General features: G+C 45.4%; 1 protein-coding gene across 3 annotated transcripts in view; it reads left to right on the plus strand.

The window, feature by feature from the left end:
• Positions 1 to 333: 333 nt before the first annotated feature.
• DENND4C (DENN domain containing 4C) overlaps positions 334 to 15,480 on the plus strand; it is a 130,254-nt gene continuing 115,107 nt past the window's right edge. For all 3 annotated transcript variants that reach the window (XM_044271636.1, XM_044271644.1, XM_044271653.1), the window contains exons 1-2: positions 334 to 488; positions 12,156 to 12,476. In XM_044271636.1, the coding sequence (XP_044127571.1) occupies positions 12,172 to 12,476 (305 nt within the window). In that variant the 5' untranslated portion in view covers positions 334 to 488; positions 12,156 to 12,171. The remainder of the gene's footprint in view (positions 489 to 12,155; positions 12,477 to 15,480) is intronic.

A 15,480-nucleotide genomic window follows, 5' to 3' on the forward strand; every position in this document is an offset into this window, starting at 1 on the left:
CTTGTTCATCCCGGATTTAGACCCTCCGACAGCATAGGGACACTTTTAGTTGTTTTTTTCCCCAGGGCCATTTTAAGTTCCCAATCCGCCCCTCATCAAGTTAACTATAGCCTACCACAAGTAACTTCCAGAAAATGTTTTATTACATCTGAGGAACCCCATAGGTCCCATTATCTGGCCCCCTCCCGAAATCCAGTCACAGTAAAGTACAGCAGTAACAACCCGCTCGGAATCTTGTGTCACGTGACTTTCCCAAGTCAGAAAGTCGAAGGGGAACTACGCTGCAGTACCGGGACTGGCCGGTAGGCGTCAATAGGGAGGCGGTCACCGGAGCCAAGCCCGGAAGTATTCTCCGGTCTGAAGCGAAGATCATGGCGCCAGTCGTACGGGTGACGGCCGTGGTGTCAGGGACAACTAGCTGGGAGATGTTATAATGTAAACTGCTGCCATTAAGACTTTTCCTACTTGTGTCTTGCCCGCTGGCCCAGGTAAGTGAAGAGAAGGGGCGGACTGGGCTTGAACCTGGGTCTGTGGGAGTGGGCTGTGGTAGTCTTTCCATTACATATGAGCTGTCTCCTGCCCTTCTCAGCAGTTACTTCTAATATGAGTGCAACAAGTGGCACCTGCATGTAGCAGAGCCGACTGTGTATGTGAACTTTTGTTTGTGCACTGATACCTTTGTGCAGTTTACCTGCAGTCCTATGTAAAATCACTAAAAGGACTTGTGGAGCTGTGCCAGCAGTTGTAATGTTGTGGAGGTCCATTTTACCTTGTGCTCTTTGTCAGCAGGTAATGCAATGTGGCTGGGCGGTTTGTTTGTGGGGATCAGGTTACCTGACATTGCACTCAGCAACCAGTGTCCTCTTACACCCAGGATGGAGCTGGCACATGACGTTTACTCACAGCCGGCCATGTACAGTATGTACACACCGTGACACCAGTCTGAGGTGCCAGCCCTGTCCGCTGTGCAGGGGCGCATAATGATCAGCACGTTGTAGCCTTAAAAGCTGCAGTTATTTGCACATAGAAGGCTGCAGGTGACACAAGTGACGTCAGGCGTCGCCTCAAGCTACTGGTGTGTTCCTGTATCTCCCATACACTTTAAAGGGGTAGTCTGGTTGTAAGAAATGATCAGGATAGGGGATAACTAGTGTTGAGCGAACGGCGTACAAGGTTCAGGATATCTAGTAATCCCATTATGGATTCCGCTACCACGAACCATAACTTATGGTCCATGGTAACGGAATTCTTAGATATGCCGAACTTGAAACCACAAGTTTGCTCAACGCTAGGAATAACTATTAGATCTTTGGGGGTCCTACCACCCACGATCATGAGAATGGGGACCCCTTACTCCTCAGGGCCCCCTGAAATGAATGGAGTGGTAGGTGTGCCATGCGCTCCATTTATTTCAGTGAAAGTTCTGAAAATATCTGAGCCCTGTACTGAACTATCTCCGGAACTCCTGTACAGATAAGGGCGCATTCACACGACTGCCGTGTTTTGGGCTCCACAAATTGGGCGTCCGCAAAACACAGATGGCACCCGTGTGCGTTCTGCAATTTGTGGAACTCAACGGGCGGCCCGTTATAGAAATGCCTATTCTTGTCTGGAGAAGAATAGGACATGCTCTATATTTTTTGTGTGGCCGCAGAACGAGACAACAGATGCGGACAGCACACAGTGTTTTGTCCGCATCTTTTACGACCTAATTGAAATAAATGGGGCTGCACCCGTTCCGCAAAAATGCGGAACGCATGCGGACCTATTAATACGGTTGTGTGAATGAGCCCTAAATGGAGCAGCAGTGCTCGTGCCTTACCTGCCGCTCCATTTATTTTAGGACCCCAAAGCTTGTGGGGTCCCACTTTTCTTGATCACTTGGGGTCCCAGGGGTAGGATCTAATAGTTATCCCCTAACAGCAAATTGCCAATTTTTTTTTTTTTTTTTTTTTTTTTTTTTTTAGACTGTCATATTTTTTTAGTATACTTAGTGTACCTGCACACGAGTGCAGGTGAACGCGCATAAGATCCGCACAAGTTTCTGTGAGGATTTATGTGTATTTCTGCACCATTTTTGGTCCGGATTAGATGTGATTTTTATTTTTTTTCCCCACAGATATCCCCCTTCATTGGAAAAGGGTGAACGCAGCTAAAACTGCAAACCTAATTCACAGGCTGCGGATTTGAAAGTCCACACAGCAGGTCAATTTCCAAACACCGATTTCCCTGCAGCTTTCTGTGCGTTTCTGCACCAAAACCGGACCACGTCCATGGTTTACTTGTAGTTTTTGGTGGATTTATTTTTTTTACAGATCTCAGCCTTCCATTGAAAAGGGTAAAACCCGCACAAACAATTAGGCCCCTTTTACACAGGCGAGTTTTCCGCGCGGGTGCAATGCGTTAGGTGAATCCGGACCCGTTTACTTCACTGGGGCTGTTCAGATGAGCGGTGATTTTCACGCATCACTTGTGCGTTGCGTGAAAATCGCTGCATTTTCTATATTCTGTGTTTTTCACGCAACGTAGGCCCCATAGAAATGAATGGGTCTGAGTGAAAATCGCAAGCATCCGCAAGCAAGTGCGGATGCAATTTTTACGCATGGTTGCTAGCAGATGATGGGGATGAAAGCAACCCCGGACCCCATTAAAGTGTATTCACTGTATTATTTTCCCTTATAACATGGTTATAAAGGAAAATAATAGCATTCTTAATACAGAATGCTTAGTAAAATGTGGAATGAGGGGTTAAAAAATAAAATAAAAAATTAACTCCCCTCATCCAATTGATTGTGCAGGGAAAATAATAAAATTAACAGACCACCTAACCCAGTGTTGGGCAAACTGCGGCTCTCTAGCTGTTGTAAAACTGCAAATCCCATCATGCCCTGCTGTAGGCAGACTGGGCATACTAGGAGTTGTAGTTTTACAACAGCTGGAGAGCCGCAGTTTGCCCATCCCTGACCTAACCCAAACTTCAGTGAAGAAGTTCGGGTCTGGGTACCACATTCAGTTTTTTCTCACACGCGTGCAAAATGCATTGCACTTGCGCGGAAAAATCTGAACATCGGAATGCAATCGCAGTCAAAACTGACTGCAATTGCGTGCCTGCTCGCGCAGGTTTTCCGCAATGCATACGCGACGCATCCTCTGCAAATCCGGAACGACCGTGTGAAAGAGGCGTTAACATGCTGTGGATTTCAAAATCTGCACAAAAGAAATAAGTAAAGTCTACGCAAGATTTGTGCAATCTCAAACTGTATTACGCTTTTCTGTGTGGAAAAACCACGCGTATTCCGCAACGTGTGCAGGTGTTTTTAGGGGATTTGAGCATCTTATCACCTAATGACTTGTAACATAAGCAGCACCAGAATACTATTGCAATCTAGGGTTGTTTTGGGTATCGAATTTTCAATACCCAATCGATACTTTTGCCTGATATCGACCTCGATACCAGGATTTGCCTTTTTTCGATACTAGGCTATCGCTATAGCAGCACAGGGAGAAGGAGTCACTGTCTCCCTCTCCCCTGTGCCGCTGCTGCCACCAAGAAAAAAACTTGGGAGAAGGAGACGCCCAGGAGAACAAGGGCAGTCTCCGCCCAGTATAACCAAGTTCCCGAAGATACCGAACGGAGCGTCTCCCAGGGATAATAGTAAGTGCAGTGAGATCCCTGGGCGCCGCTCTACATGTCTGTATACTTAGTTCAGAATTTTTTGCCAGATAAAAGGTCCACTTTAATACAAATCCCGGAGGTGGGTGCTGGCGGGGAACTGCGATTCGCGGTAGTTAACCCCTCAGGTGCCGCACCCACCTCCTGTATTAAATGTTAATTATATTATCATTGGTGGCGCAGTGTGCCCCCCCCCCTCCTCCCCAGTATTAAAATCATTGGTGGCGCAGTGCGCCCTCCTCAGTATTAAAATCATTGGTGGCAGTGGCCACAGGTTCCCCTCCCCTCCTCTCAGTGGCAGTTCCGATCGTAGCCCCAGCAGTGTAAGGGTCCATTTACACGTCCGCAATTTTGTGGAACGGGTGCGGACCCATTCATTCTCTATGTGCCCGAACATGAAGCGGAGAGCACACTATGTGCTCTCCGCTTCCAAATTTGTGGAGCGCGGCCCCGAACTTCCGGGTTTCGGCCCCGAACTTCCGGTCCGCAGCTCCGCAAAAGATAGAACATGTCCTATTCTTGTCCGCAACTGCAGACAAGAATAGGCATTTCTATAGCGGGTGCCGGCTGGGTGTGTTGCGGATCCGCAACACACCACGGACGTGTGAATGGACCCTAATCCTGGGGCTCTGATCGGTTACCATGGCAGCGAGGCTGCTACTGAAGCCCGGGCTGCCATAGTCAGCTCCGTGCTGCTGTGTGCACAGAGCAGCAGGGACAGTGTGAAGTACTATTCACCCTGATAGAGCTCTATCAGGGTGAATAGGACAAAGGATTAAAACAGTGGCCCCCGACCTTGTTTGCACCAAGGACCAGTTTCATGCAAGACAATTTTCCGAGGGACCGGGTGGGGGTTCTGGGGTGGGGCTTAGGGGGTAGGCGGGGCTTAGGGGGTGCTAGTTGGCGCTGACTGATTCACGTGCATAACAAAACACAAGGTGCATATTAAAATATATAACGACTATATAAACTGACTAGGGTCTCTGCTGCACCTGGTCTGTGCTGCACTGTACCGTCATTTTCGCCCTATAAGACACACCTAGGTTTTAGAGTAGAACAATAAAAAAAAATATTTTTCATTACACCTCGGGTCAGACCAGCAATCAGACCCCCCAATGTTAATCAGACCTCAGATCAGCCCCCCATGTGAGCCATCAGCCCCCCATGTGAGCCATCAGCCCCCCATGTGAGCCATCAGCCCCCCATGTGAGCCATCAGCCCCCCCATGTGAGCCATCAGCCCCCCCATGTGAGCCATCAGCCCCCCCATGTGAGCCATCAGCCCCCCCATGTGAGCCATCAGCCCCCCCATGTGAGCCATCAGCCCCCCCATGTGAGCCATCAGCCCCCCCATGTGAGCCATCAGCCCCCCCATGTGAGCCATCAGCCCCCCCATGTGAGCCATCAGCCCCCCCATGTGAGCCATCAGCCCCCCCATGTGAGCCATCAGCCCCCCCATGTGAGCCATCAGCCCCCCATGTGAGCCATCAGCCCTTATGTCAGCCCCCAGGGCGAATAAAATGAAAAAACCAAAACACTTACCTCTCCTGGTCACCATCGCGATCCTTTTTCATCCTGCTGTCAGCTGTGTATCGCGGCGCACAGTGTGAGGTCACAGAGCGACCTCACGCTGTGCGCAGCCCTGCACAGCCGATAGCCGAGCCGAGGACCAGGAAGCGGTGAGTACAGATCCTTCACCGCTTCCTGGTCCTCCTGTACTAATGAAGCGCTTTATTAGTACCGCGTTAAAGATGGCTCTGATCGGCCTGGCAAACAATCTTCCTGGGCCGCGGCCCGGCGGTTGGGGATCGCTGGATTAAAAGATCCTAGGGTCTGGCCCCAAAGGGGGGAAATGGTTATTAAATAAAAAGTAAAAAAAAACATCAAAATATTAAAGAGGACCTTTCATTGGTCCAAACATTGAAAGATAATTATCAGGCTACATACAGCGGCGCCCAGGGATCTCACTGCACTTACTATTATACCTGGGTGCCGCTCCGTTCGCCTGCTGTGTCCTCCGGTATCTTCACTGAATTGGTTCTACTAGGCGGAGTCTTCCCTGTTTCACCCTGGGCGGTTCCTTCTCCCCGGCTGTAGCGCTGTCTAATCGCATCACAGAGCTCACAGCCTGGGAGTTTTTTTTCTCCTAGGAACAAATCTGCTGACAGATGTCCATTAACATTAAACAAACAAACTTAAAAAACATTACTAACTCCCCCCTCAGCGGCTTACAGCTGATGACAGTGATGGGCTGCAGCGGTGCTGGATCTAAGCATGTCACCGCTGGCCTTGGCAATCAAACAGCGACGGGAGTACTGGTGCTGGAGAAAGGGGTGAACTTATTGTGGTTTATTTACATTGTAGTGGGTAGCTTCCCATTAAAGAGGTTGGGTCATCCAAGATAAGTAAAAATCTCAGACATCCCCTTTAATGGAAAGTTGCCCTCTTCTTCACTGGAAACTAAGAATGAGGCCTACAACTGGTGGGAGTATCACAGATCTGACATTTTTGGTACATCAGATTGTTATGCCGTAACTTAGGCTGGAGAAAAGTTTCTAGTGAGTTTAATATCATCCTGGATGATGCCACTTTTGATCTCCGTATTGGGAGGCTATCAGCCTGTGCGCTCAGTATCTACCTCTAGCTCTTCCTCCACACACTGGCTGTAGTGTAAAGGACGGGACTTCTGAGAAAAAGGCAGCTTATGTGATTTTACTTATGAGTAAAGATTGGCTCTAATGATTAGGGATGTGAAGGAAAAAGTAGTGCACACAGTTTTCTACAAGTGTAGCAGTTCTGATTACTGCAGGTAAGACCAGACTTATGCATCCTAGGCTGGATTGTGCAGAACTGGTCCTGAAGCTTTTTGTTGCTGGCTCCTATATCTGGCTAAGATTTGTCCAGGCCTGCTGTACCCTCTTGTCATGGGAAAATCAATTTAAACAGTACTTGTTTTGCCTGCAACGCCAAAGGGATATTTGTTTTGATGACAGTCCAAAAGGAATATTTTCACAACCATTCTCACCTTAAAGAGAGCATTTCTGATAATATATTAAAGATGCACTCTAGCAAAACCCATTTTTTGCCTCTGTTGTGCAGGGTATATTTTTTTTATCTTGGGCTTTGCTGAGACAGAGGAGGAGGAGATTCTTCATACGAAGTGCAGCAAGTGATCCATGACATAGAACTGTTGTCCCATATTCACACTGCAGTCTCGGTGTACTTCTATGTGATGCAGCTTCAGCCCGTGTCTCCTGCCTCCTGCTTATGATTGATACTGTAGGTTCCTCGCTGTCAGGAGGCAGGGAAGAGCAATGTGAAGCTTTTTCTCATAGCAGAACACTGGAGATTCTGCACACAATGAACAGTATAGATGGTAGTGTAAGGATTTACCTACTATATAACTGCACTATATAGCTGCCTCACTCTGTGTATGGAGGAACATACACTGGAACAAGTGGGGAGATGTCTTAGAGCAGTGCGGCCTGGCAATTAGTGATGAGCTGCATGCGGATCCCGCATTGTGTGGGGGCAGCCGTACACAGACCGATTTGGAGATTTGATAATTGGCTTGTGTAAGGTTATGTTCACACAGTGTTGTGTTTTTTTTTATTTTTGTAGATTCTGACATGGATTCCATAGCAAAAAAGGCATGCAGCTCTTTCCTAGCGATATGCCATCAAGCTCCCAGATGAGCCCACTCCTTTAAGGCTGGGTTTCCATGTTGCTGTCTAAAAGAGTTAAAATGCTGAAAAAAAACTGGTAAAAACGCATGCATTTTTGATGCAGTTTTGTAATGCATTGTAAAAAGCAACAGACTAATGTTTCCCCCACACGTCCAGGTTTTGATCAGGTTTGTTAAAGAAAACCAGGAGTGGATTCAAAAAAGAGCAGTAGTATCTGTCCTTGCTTTTAGCTTCTAAACTGCATCAAAAACCTGAACATGTAAGCTTACTGCTTAATTTCCCTTGTGGTGGCCATGCAGGGAACAGGATGACAGCTTATCACCTATCCAAGTGTATGATCCGTAGGGGTCTGAGCAGTAGGCCTCCTCTGATCACGAAATGGCACACTGCCACTCCAGTCACTTCAGCTAAGTACAGCACTCGGCTATGTCAGCAGTCCCATAGCGTTTAAATGGAGCAGCATTGTGTGTGCTCTAAAGACAAGGGACCCCCCTGTATCCTGTGGAGACTATCCAAAATGTGATATATTAGGGCTCATGCACACAACCGTATGTATCTTGCGGTCTGCAAAAAAAATAAAAAATTATGACATTTGTGTGACATCCGTATTGCATTTTTTTTTTTTTTTTGTGGATTCATTATAACAATGCCTGTCCTTCTCTGCAAAACGGAGAAGAATAGCACATGTTCTATTTCTTTGTGGAACGGACATACGGAAACGGAATGCACACAGTCATTTTTTGCGAACCCATTGAAGTGAATCGTTCTGCATAAGGACCTGTAAAAAAAAAAAAAAGCTACGGAAACAGAAAAAAAAATACGTTCATGTGCATGAGCCCTTATGGAGACATATTTTGGTGGTGAGTGGTGAGGCCCCCAGAGATCGCTAGAATGAGGAGAGAGAAGTGCTCACTTAGGCCTCATGCACACGACCGTTGTTTTGCGGCTTGAATGCGGACCCATTCACTTCAATGGGGCCGCAAAAGATGCGGACAGCACTCCGTGTGCTGTCCTCATCCGTTGCTCCGTTCTGTGGCCCGCAAAAAAAAATTACCTGTCCTATTCTTGTCCGTTTTGCAGATAAGAATAGGCAGTTATATTAATGGCTGTCCGCGCCGTTCCGCAAATTGCGGAACGCGCACAGACGCCATCCATGTTTTGTGGACCGCAAAACACACAACGATCGTGTGCATGAGGCCTTAGGGTGTTTCTCTTTGTTGTAGGGGGTGGGCTCAATAAAAAGTCAGTTTTGGTTCTGTCTTCAGCAGCGAGGGGAGGGAGCGCTCTGTGCTAGCACTTCTGTCTTTGTTCTAGTGATTGGTGGGGGCTCAGCACTAGGGTTGTTTTGATACCAAAATTCGGTTTCGATACCATAAAAAAGTATTGCGATACTCGATACCATTCGATACCACGTGTGCATTCCGCATTTTATGGATGTCCGGCCCATAATAGAACAGTCTTATCCTATTTTTTAAGGGGACAAGGTGACAAAAAAAATGTTGAATCGCGCAGTTTTCCTTTTTCTTTTTTTTCTTTTACAGGGTTCACCGAGTTAAAAAAAATATTTTGGACTTTTCGGATGTGGCGATATGTAATATTTAATTTATTGTTTATATATTTTATATGTAAAATTGGGAAAGGGGGTGATTTATACTATTTTGGTGTAATTTTTATTTATTTTTTTACAGTTTATTTAATAACTATTTCCCCCCCTTAGGGGTAGAACCTGGGATCTTTTAATCCCTTGTCCTATTCATCCTAATAGATCTTTATTAGGGCTCATTCAAATGAATGTTTTTTACCTTCCGTATATGGGCTGTTTTTTGCGTTCCATATACGGAACCATTAATTGCAATGGTTATGCAAAAAAAAAACAAAACTGAATGTACTCCGTATGTCTTCCGTTTTTGCGGAACCATCTATTGAAAATTTTATGCCCAGCCCAATTTTTTCTAGACCCCTCTTAAACTGTACCAGATTTATCACAGTTGCTGATGCTGGCTACTAAATGCCACATCTTTAGACTGTCTAGTCCATACCCCGCTAGTTTATAGTATACCACCTTTAAGTTGACTTGGCTTTACTTAAAAAATGTGCCAAAATTGTGGGGCATTTTTTGTTGCATTGATATGTAGTAAAGTCATGCGCAAAATGGCCAATGATCGGCTTATCATGCCATACATTTATATTCTTGGCGGTTCTGAAGACATAAGTCTTCCGTGGTTAGTATTAGATTTTTGTACAATGGTCCACTGAAGTGGCCATTCTCAACCATTACAGTGGACTTATATCTCATGTATGGGTTGCTTTAGTTCTAGGTACATTTTCAAGAGTTTGGAGCTGCTGCAGCTTCTAGTAAGTTTTCTATCTCACCCCAGTACTGGGTTCACAGGCTACTTTCACACTGGCGTTTTGGTTTCCGTTTGTGAGATCCGTTCAGGGATCTCACAAGCGGTCCAAAACGGATCAGTTTTACCCTTAATGCATTCTGAATGGATAAGGATCCGCTCAGAATGCATCAGTTTGGCTCCATGTCGCCTCCGTTCCGCTTTAGAGGGGGACACCAAAACGCTGCTTGCAGCGTTTTGGCGTCCGTCTGACGAAACTGAGCCAAACAGATCCGTCCTGACACAATGTAAGTCAATAGGGACGAATCCGTTTTCACTGACACAATCTGGCACAATAGAAAACGGATCCGTCCCCCATTGACTTTCAGTGGTGGTCAAGGCGGATCTGTTTTGGCAGTGTTAAAGATAATACAAACAGATCCTATCTGAACGGATGCGTTTGTGCAGATCCATGATCGATCCGCACCAAACGCGAGTGTGAAAGTAGCCTTAGGCTGAGTTCACACGGGCAAGATTTCCGCGCGGGTGCAATGCGGGAGGTGAACGCATTGCACCCGCACTGAATCCGGCACCATTCATTTCAATGGGGCTGTGTACATGAGCGTTTTTTTTCACGCATCACTTCTGCAATGCTTGAAAATCGCAGCATGCTCTATATTCTGCGTTTTTAACGCAGGACAGGCCCCATAGAAATGAATGGGGATGCGTTAATAACGCATGTCATCCGGATGCAATCCACGCGGAAAAAACGCAAACACTGAACGCAATCGCTGTGAAAACTGACTTGTTTTTGCACCAAAATCGCATGTTTTTAACTGAACGCACCCTTAACGCATCCTGAGCCAAAACGTCACGCCCGTGTGAACTTAGCCTTACACTGCGCATTATTGCTGTATAATATCCGCCATCCGCCGCTGCTTCTGAGAGTGCTACAGGGAGATTAGGAGAGTAGTATCCAATACGAGAGACATCATAGCAGCTAGTCTCCACCTACTAGCTCAGGTAAAACTGACAGAAATGGAGCCTGCAGAGAGAAAAAGCGGTGGAAAAACTTATAGCAACTGTTCAACCCACCAATTTTTGCCAGTGGTTTCAATGGGTTTTCCAGGATTTTCATATTGATGGCCTATGCTCAGGATAGGTCGTCAGTATGAGATTGACAGGGGTTCGTCTCCCAACACACCTTCCGACCAGCTGTTTGAGCACTGTGGCCTCCTCGCAGCTTACCAAGCACAGCGCCGTCTATTGGATAGCGGCTTTGCTTGGTATTGCAGCTCAGTCCCATTCACTTGGATAGGTCTGAGGCGCTCCTAGGCCATGTGATGTCATGTTCATCGGTCTCTAAGCGCACACTGAGCACCACGACCTCTTCAAACATCTGATCAGCGGGGAATTGGCCATCGCTATCAAACTCCCGGACCTCTCTAATAATAGTCATGTGTAAAGCTTTAAGAGCTACACATAACATGTGCTTAGATCCTTATCTGGGTCTCTGCAGTTAGAGATATGGGAAGTGATTCTAATCACTCATAAATTCCATTCTACAGAGTTGAGGCTGGTCATTGACCTAAGTTTTTTCATTATTTTACTGTACTGTAGAAACCATTCAAGTTGAACTGGGTGTGTCCTAGCTAGATAAATGCATAGTAACATAACATGAATACTTTGAGGTAGGGAATAAGATAATATTGTGTTAAAGGGGTGGCCCAGTGGTGTTCATTTTCATATATGGCTCACAGTGGGTTAAAAATAAAAAAGAAGCCATAATCGCCCTCGCCGATCTCCCACCACAGGCTTGTTACCCATATTGCTTCTTTTTCTGGCTGGATTCATTTTTCCATCACATTATACACTGCTTATTTCCATGGTTACGACCACCCTGCAATCCATCAGTGGTGGTTGTGCTTACACACTGTATGAAAATGTGCCGGCCTTTCTGGTGGCCGGGACTGTGGGAGCACACATAGGCCAGTGCTTTTTTCTATAGTGTTCAAGCATGGCCACTGCTGCTGGATTGCAGGGTGATTGTAACCATGGAAACGAGCAGCGTATAATGTGATGGAAAAATGAATACAGCCAGCAAGGAGGCAATATGTACAATCACAATACATTAGTAGGTGCCTTGTATTAACTACATAATAAATGCTATTTGCTGAAGTGAGACAACCCCTTTAAGTGTTCTTTTACCCAGGTTGATTTCAGCCTGGAATGAACATTGATCAACGAAATAACAAATTGGTCGGCGCTCATTTAAAGGGCCTATGCAAACTGGGGAATGAATGATCGCTAATGCAAAACAGCTGGAGCAAGTAAAAAAAGTGACCCAGCATTTTGCTAAGGTGATCTGTCACTAGTTTATGTGGCTTTTAGTTAGGACACCATAAAACTGCTGACAGATTCCCTATAGTAAAATACACTTATTGATTGTTTGCTTGCACTTGTATTATAGACGGCCATCTGAAGATATGATGGAAGATAAAGGTCCCCGAGTTGCCGATTACTTTGTGGTGGCTGGATTGACAGAAACCTCTAAACTTCTGGACCATGATGCGGCTCGCTTGGAGACCAAAGCAGATCGCCCCAAAGCTCCAATTACAGATCTTGCCATCATCAATCGGACAGCTGGTGAGGCAGTACCAGAGGGTTACACAAGTATCGAACTCACACCAAGTGGCCTTCAGGCAAATCTCAATCATGGGAGTCTAAAGAGTCCAGAGCTCTTCATTTGTTACAAACGAGAGAAAGGGAAGGCACCACTGATAGATATTGGGTGAGTAATGTTAAAGTAGAAATACAGAAGAACATTCTTATACCATTGAGGCGTTTAAAGGGGTTGTCCGCTTTATTAATATTGATGACCTATCCTCGGTATCAGGTCATCAATATCAGATTGGAGGGGGGCTGACACCCGGTACGTGCGCTGCCTTCTCTTCGTTGTTTACCAGCTCGCTGTTGCAACCGCAGCGGTGAGCAGGTGTAATTACATTTCAGCCGTCCCATTCACTTCAATTAGTAGGCTCCTTCCTATCCACTTGAACAGTAGAAGTGAATGGCATGGCTAAGGTGTAATTACACCTGCTCACCGCTGCGGTTGTGTCTGTGAGCAGGTACGAGCACTGCCTTCTCTTCAAACATCTGATCATCGGGTGTGTCGGAAGTCGCCCCTTGCCAATGTGATATTGAAGACCTATCCTGAGGACGACCCCTTTTCGGGATATTGAGATACTGAAATGTGTGGTGGTATACCTTATTGTTCACTTTTGGGAAAAAAGTGATTGTGTAGCACTTGCTTTATGTTATCGTCCTGGAAACCTTTAGTACTACATTTGTAATGTATTTGCTTGAAAAATTAAGAGGGAAATGTGTTCTGATAAAGCTACAGGCCTGAGGCTGCCTGACTGTACAAGCGCAGCGCTCGCCCGGTAAATAATAATAAATAAAAAAAATCATAATGTTATTCTTGTAAAACAAAACATAATAACCCCTTTAATCACATGCGATAGTCAAGTGCCAGAATCTCTCAGGATGCATTTCAGTCAGCTCTTGTTTACACCTTCCTCACCTGCATAGAAAATAGTCCCTCACACGCAGTCCTTGTGATTCCACCAATAAATGGCACTATAGTATATAAGGACCCCCCCGAGCTACAGTTTGCTTCTCCACGGTCTAAAGAGATATATAGCTGTCTATTTCTATGAATTTATAAGTAGAGAGGAATGAATGAATGAAATGTGTCTGGGCTGCTTCATTAGGGTACTTTCACACTAGCATTTTTATTTTCCGGCATTGAGTTCCGTCCTAAGGGCTCTATACCAGAAAAGAACTGATCAGGCATATCCTAATGCATTCTGAATGGAGAGAAATCCGTTCAGTATGCATCAGGATGTCTTCAGTTCAGTTCCTCTCACGTTTTTTGGCCAGAGACAATACCCCAGCATGCTGCAGTTTTCTCTCCGGCCAAAAATACTGAACACTTACCGGAATGCTGGCATTAATTTACATTGAAGTGTATTAGTGCCGGATCCGGCATTAAGTGTTCTGGCAAATTGGATCTGCGCAGACCTTTTAAAAATGTATTTATTAATTTATACTAGATCCAGTATTTCAATGCATTTGTCACACGGATCCGGATTCGTCTGACAAATGCCATCAGTTTGCGTCTGGATTGCCGGATCTGCCTGCTGGAATCCTCTGCCGCAAGTGTCAAAGTACCCTTATGAGATCACTGTGCTGCCATTGGGAGGAGGAAGAGAGCAGGGAAAATACTGACCATATTCTACCACTGATTGCAGAAGATGAACCAGAATGTGGGTTGAAGGAGAGACCTTAGAGGGTTATGTATGTTAAAAACCCAACAGTATTTTATTTACATTTCATGGGATAACTCCTGTGAGTTGTAGGCCTGAGAAATGTTAATAAGACCTCTTTCACACGACCATATGGGTTTTTCAGTGTTTTGCGGTCCGTTTTTCATGGATTCGTTGTTCTGTTTTTTGGTTTCTGTTCTGTTTTTCCGTATGGCGTATACAGTAATTACATAGAAAAAATTGGGCTGGACATAAAATTTTCAATAGATGGTTCCACAAAAACGGAACAGATATGAAAGACATACGTATCACATGCATTTCCGTATGTGTTCTGTTTTTTGTTTTTTTTGCGGACCAATTGACTTGAATAGAGCCACAGAACGTGATTTGCGGGCAATAATAGGACATGTTCTATCTTTCTACGGAAACGGAATGCATACGGCGTACGTTCTGTATTTTTGGCGGAATCAGTGAAATGAATGGTTCCGTATACGTAACGCAAAAAACGTCCCATAAACTAAAAAACAAACTAAAAAAAAGCCGTGTGAAAGAGGCCTAAGAATGGTTGCTAGAGACATACTTCCTAAACGACCCCATTAAACATCGGCCCAAATGTACTAATGCTAAAGATGGTGTAAGCTTAGGCTAGTTTCATGCTAGCGCTAGAGACCTGCTTCAGATTTATCACAGAGGTAGTGTTGAGCGAACTTGTGTTTTAAGTTCTGCGTCCAAAGTTCGGGTTCGGGTTATTGAAGAATCTCGTTATGGATTCCGCTACCACGGACCATAACGGAATTTAGAATCCATAACGGGATTCTTTGATAACCTGAACTTTAGACACCGAACTTAAAAAAAAAACAAGTTCCCTCAACACTAGACAGAGGTTCAGGCTGGATGAGAAATCTGGTTCAGGGATAGACACTTTACCAGCTATTTGATTTTTACGCCAGCAATGTGGTGCCTCTTTGGACACGCCCCATATCTTCTAAGCGCCTCCATCAAGCATGTTGGGAAAAAAGTGGAGAAACCCTGGATGCTACAAATTGGGCCTGTTTGAGCCCCTTCTTTGACAGATGTTTGGCACAGACACATAAGTAAATCTGGGCCATTGTCTTGTTGTTAGGAAGTGTATACAAAGGACTAAATTCAAATGTGATTCAGCTGTTCAACCCCCACACCACTACCTGACATAAATAAAAGGGAGGGTTCACACACACAGGTTTTTGTAGTAGTTTTTTTAACCAAAGATAGAAGTGGGTTGGAAGGGAAAGAACAAAATGGAAGGAAGGACTTACACTTCTACTTCCTGCTGGATCCATTTCTGACTGTGGCTCAAAACCTGCCTCAACCTATGTATGAACCCATCCTTATCCTCCAAAAAGTAAAGGATGGATTGTGTCCTGTAACGTAAGGCCGAATGCACACGGCCGTGTTCCGTGGCAGAGAGCGGTCCGTGGTAACACGGCC

This window comes from Bufo gargarizans, chromosome 1 (assembly GCF_014858855.1).
Source record: "Bufo gargarizans isolate SCDJY-AF-19 chromosome 1, ASM1485885v1, whole genome shotgun sequence".
In the NCBI taxonomy this organism is placed as follows: Eukaryota; Metazoa; Chordata; class Amphibia; order Anura; family Bufonidae; genus Bufo; species Bufo gargarizans.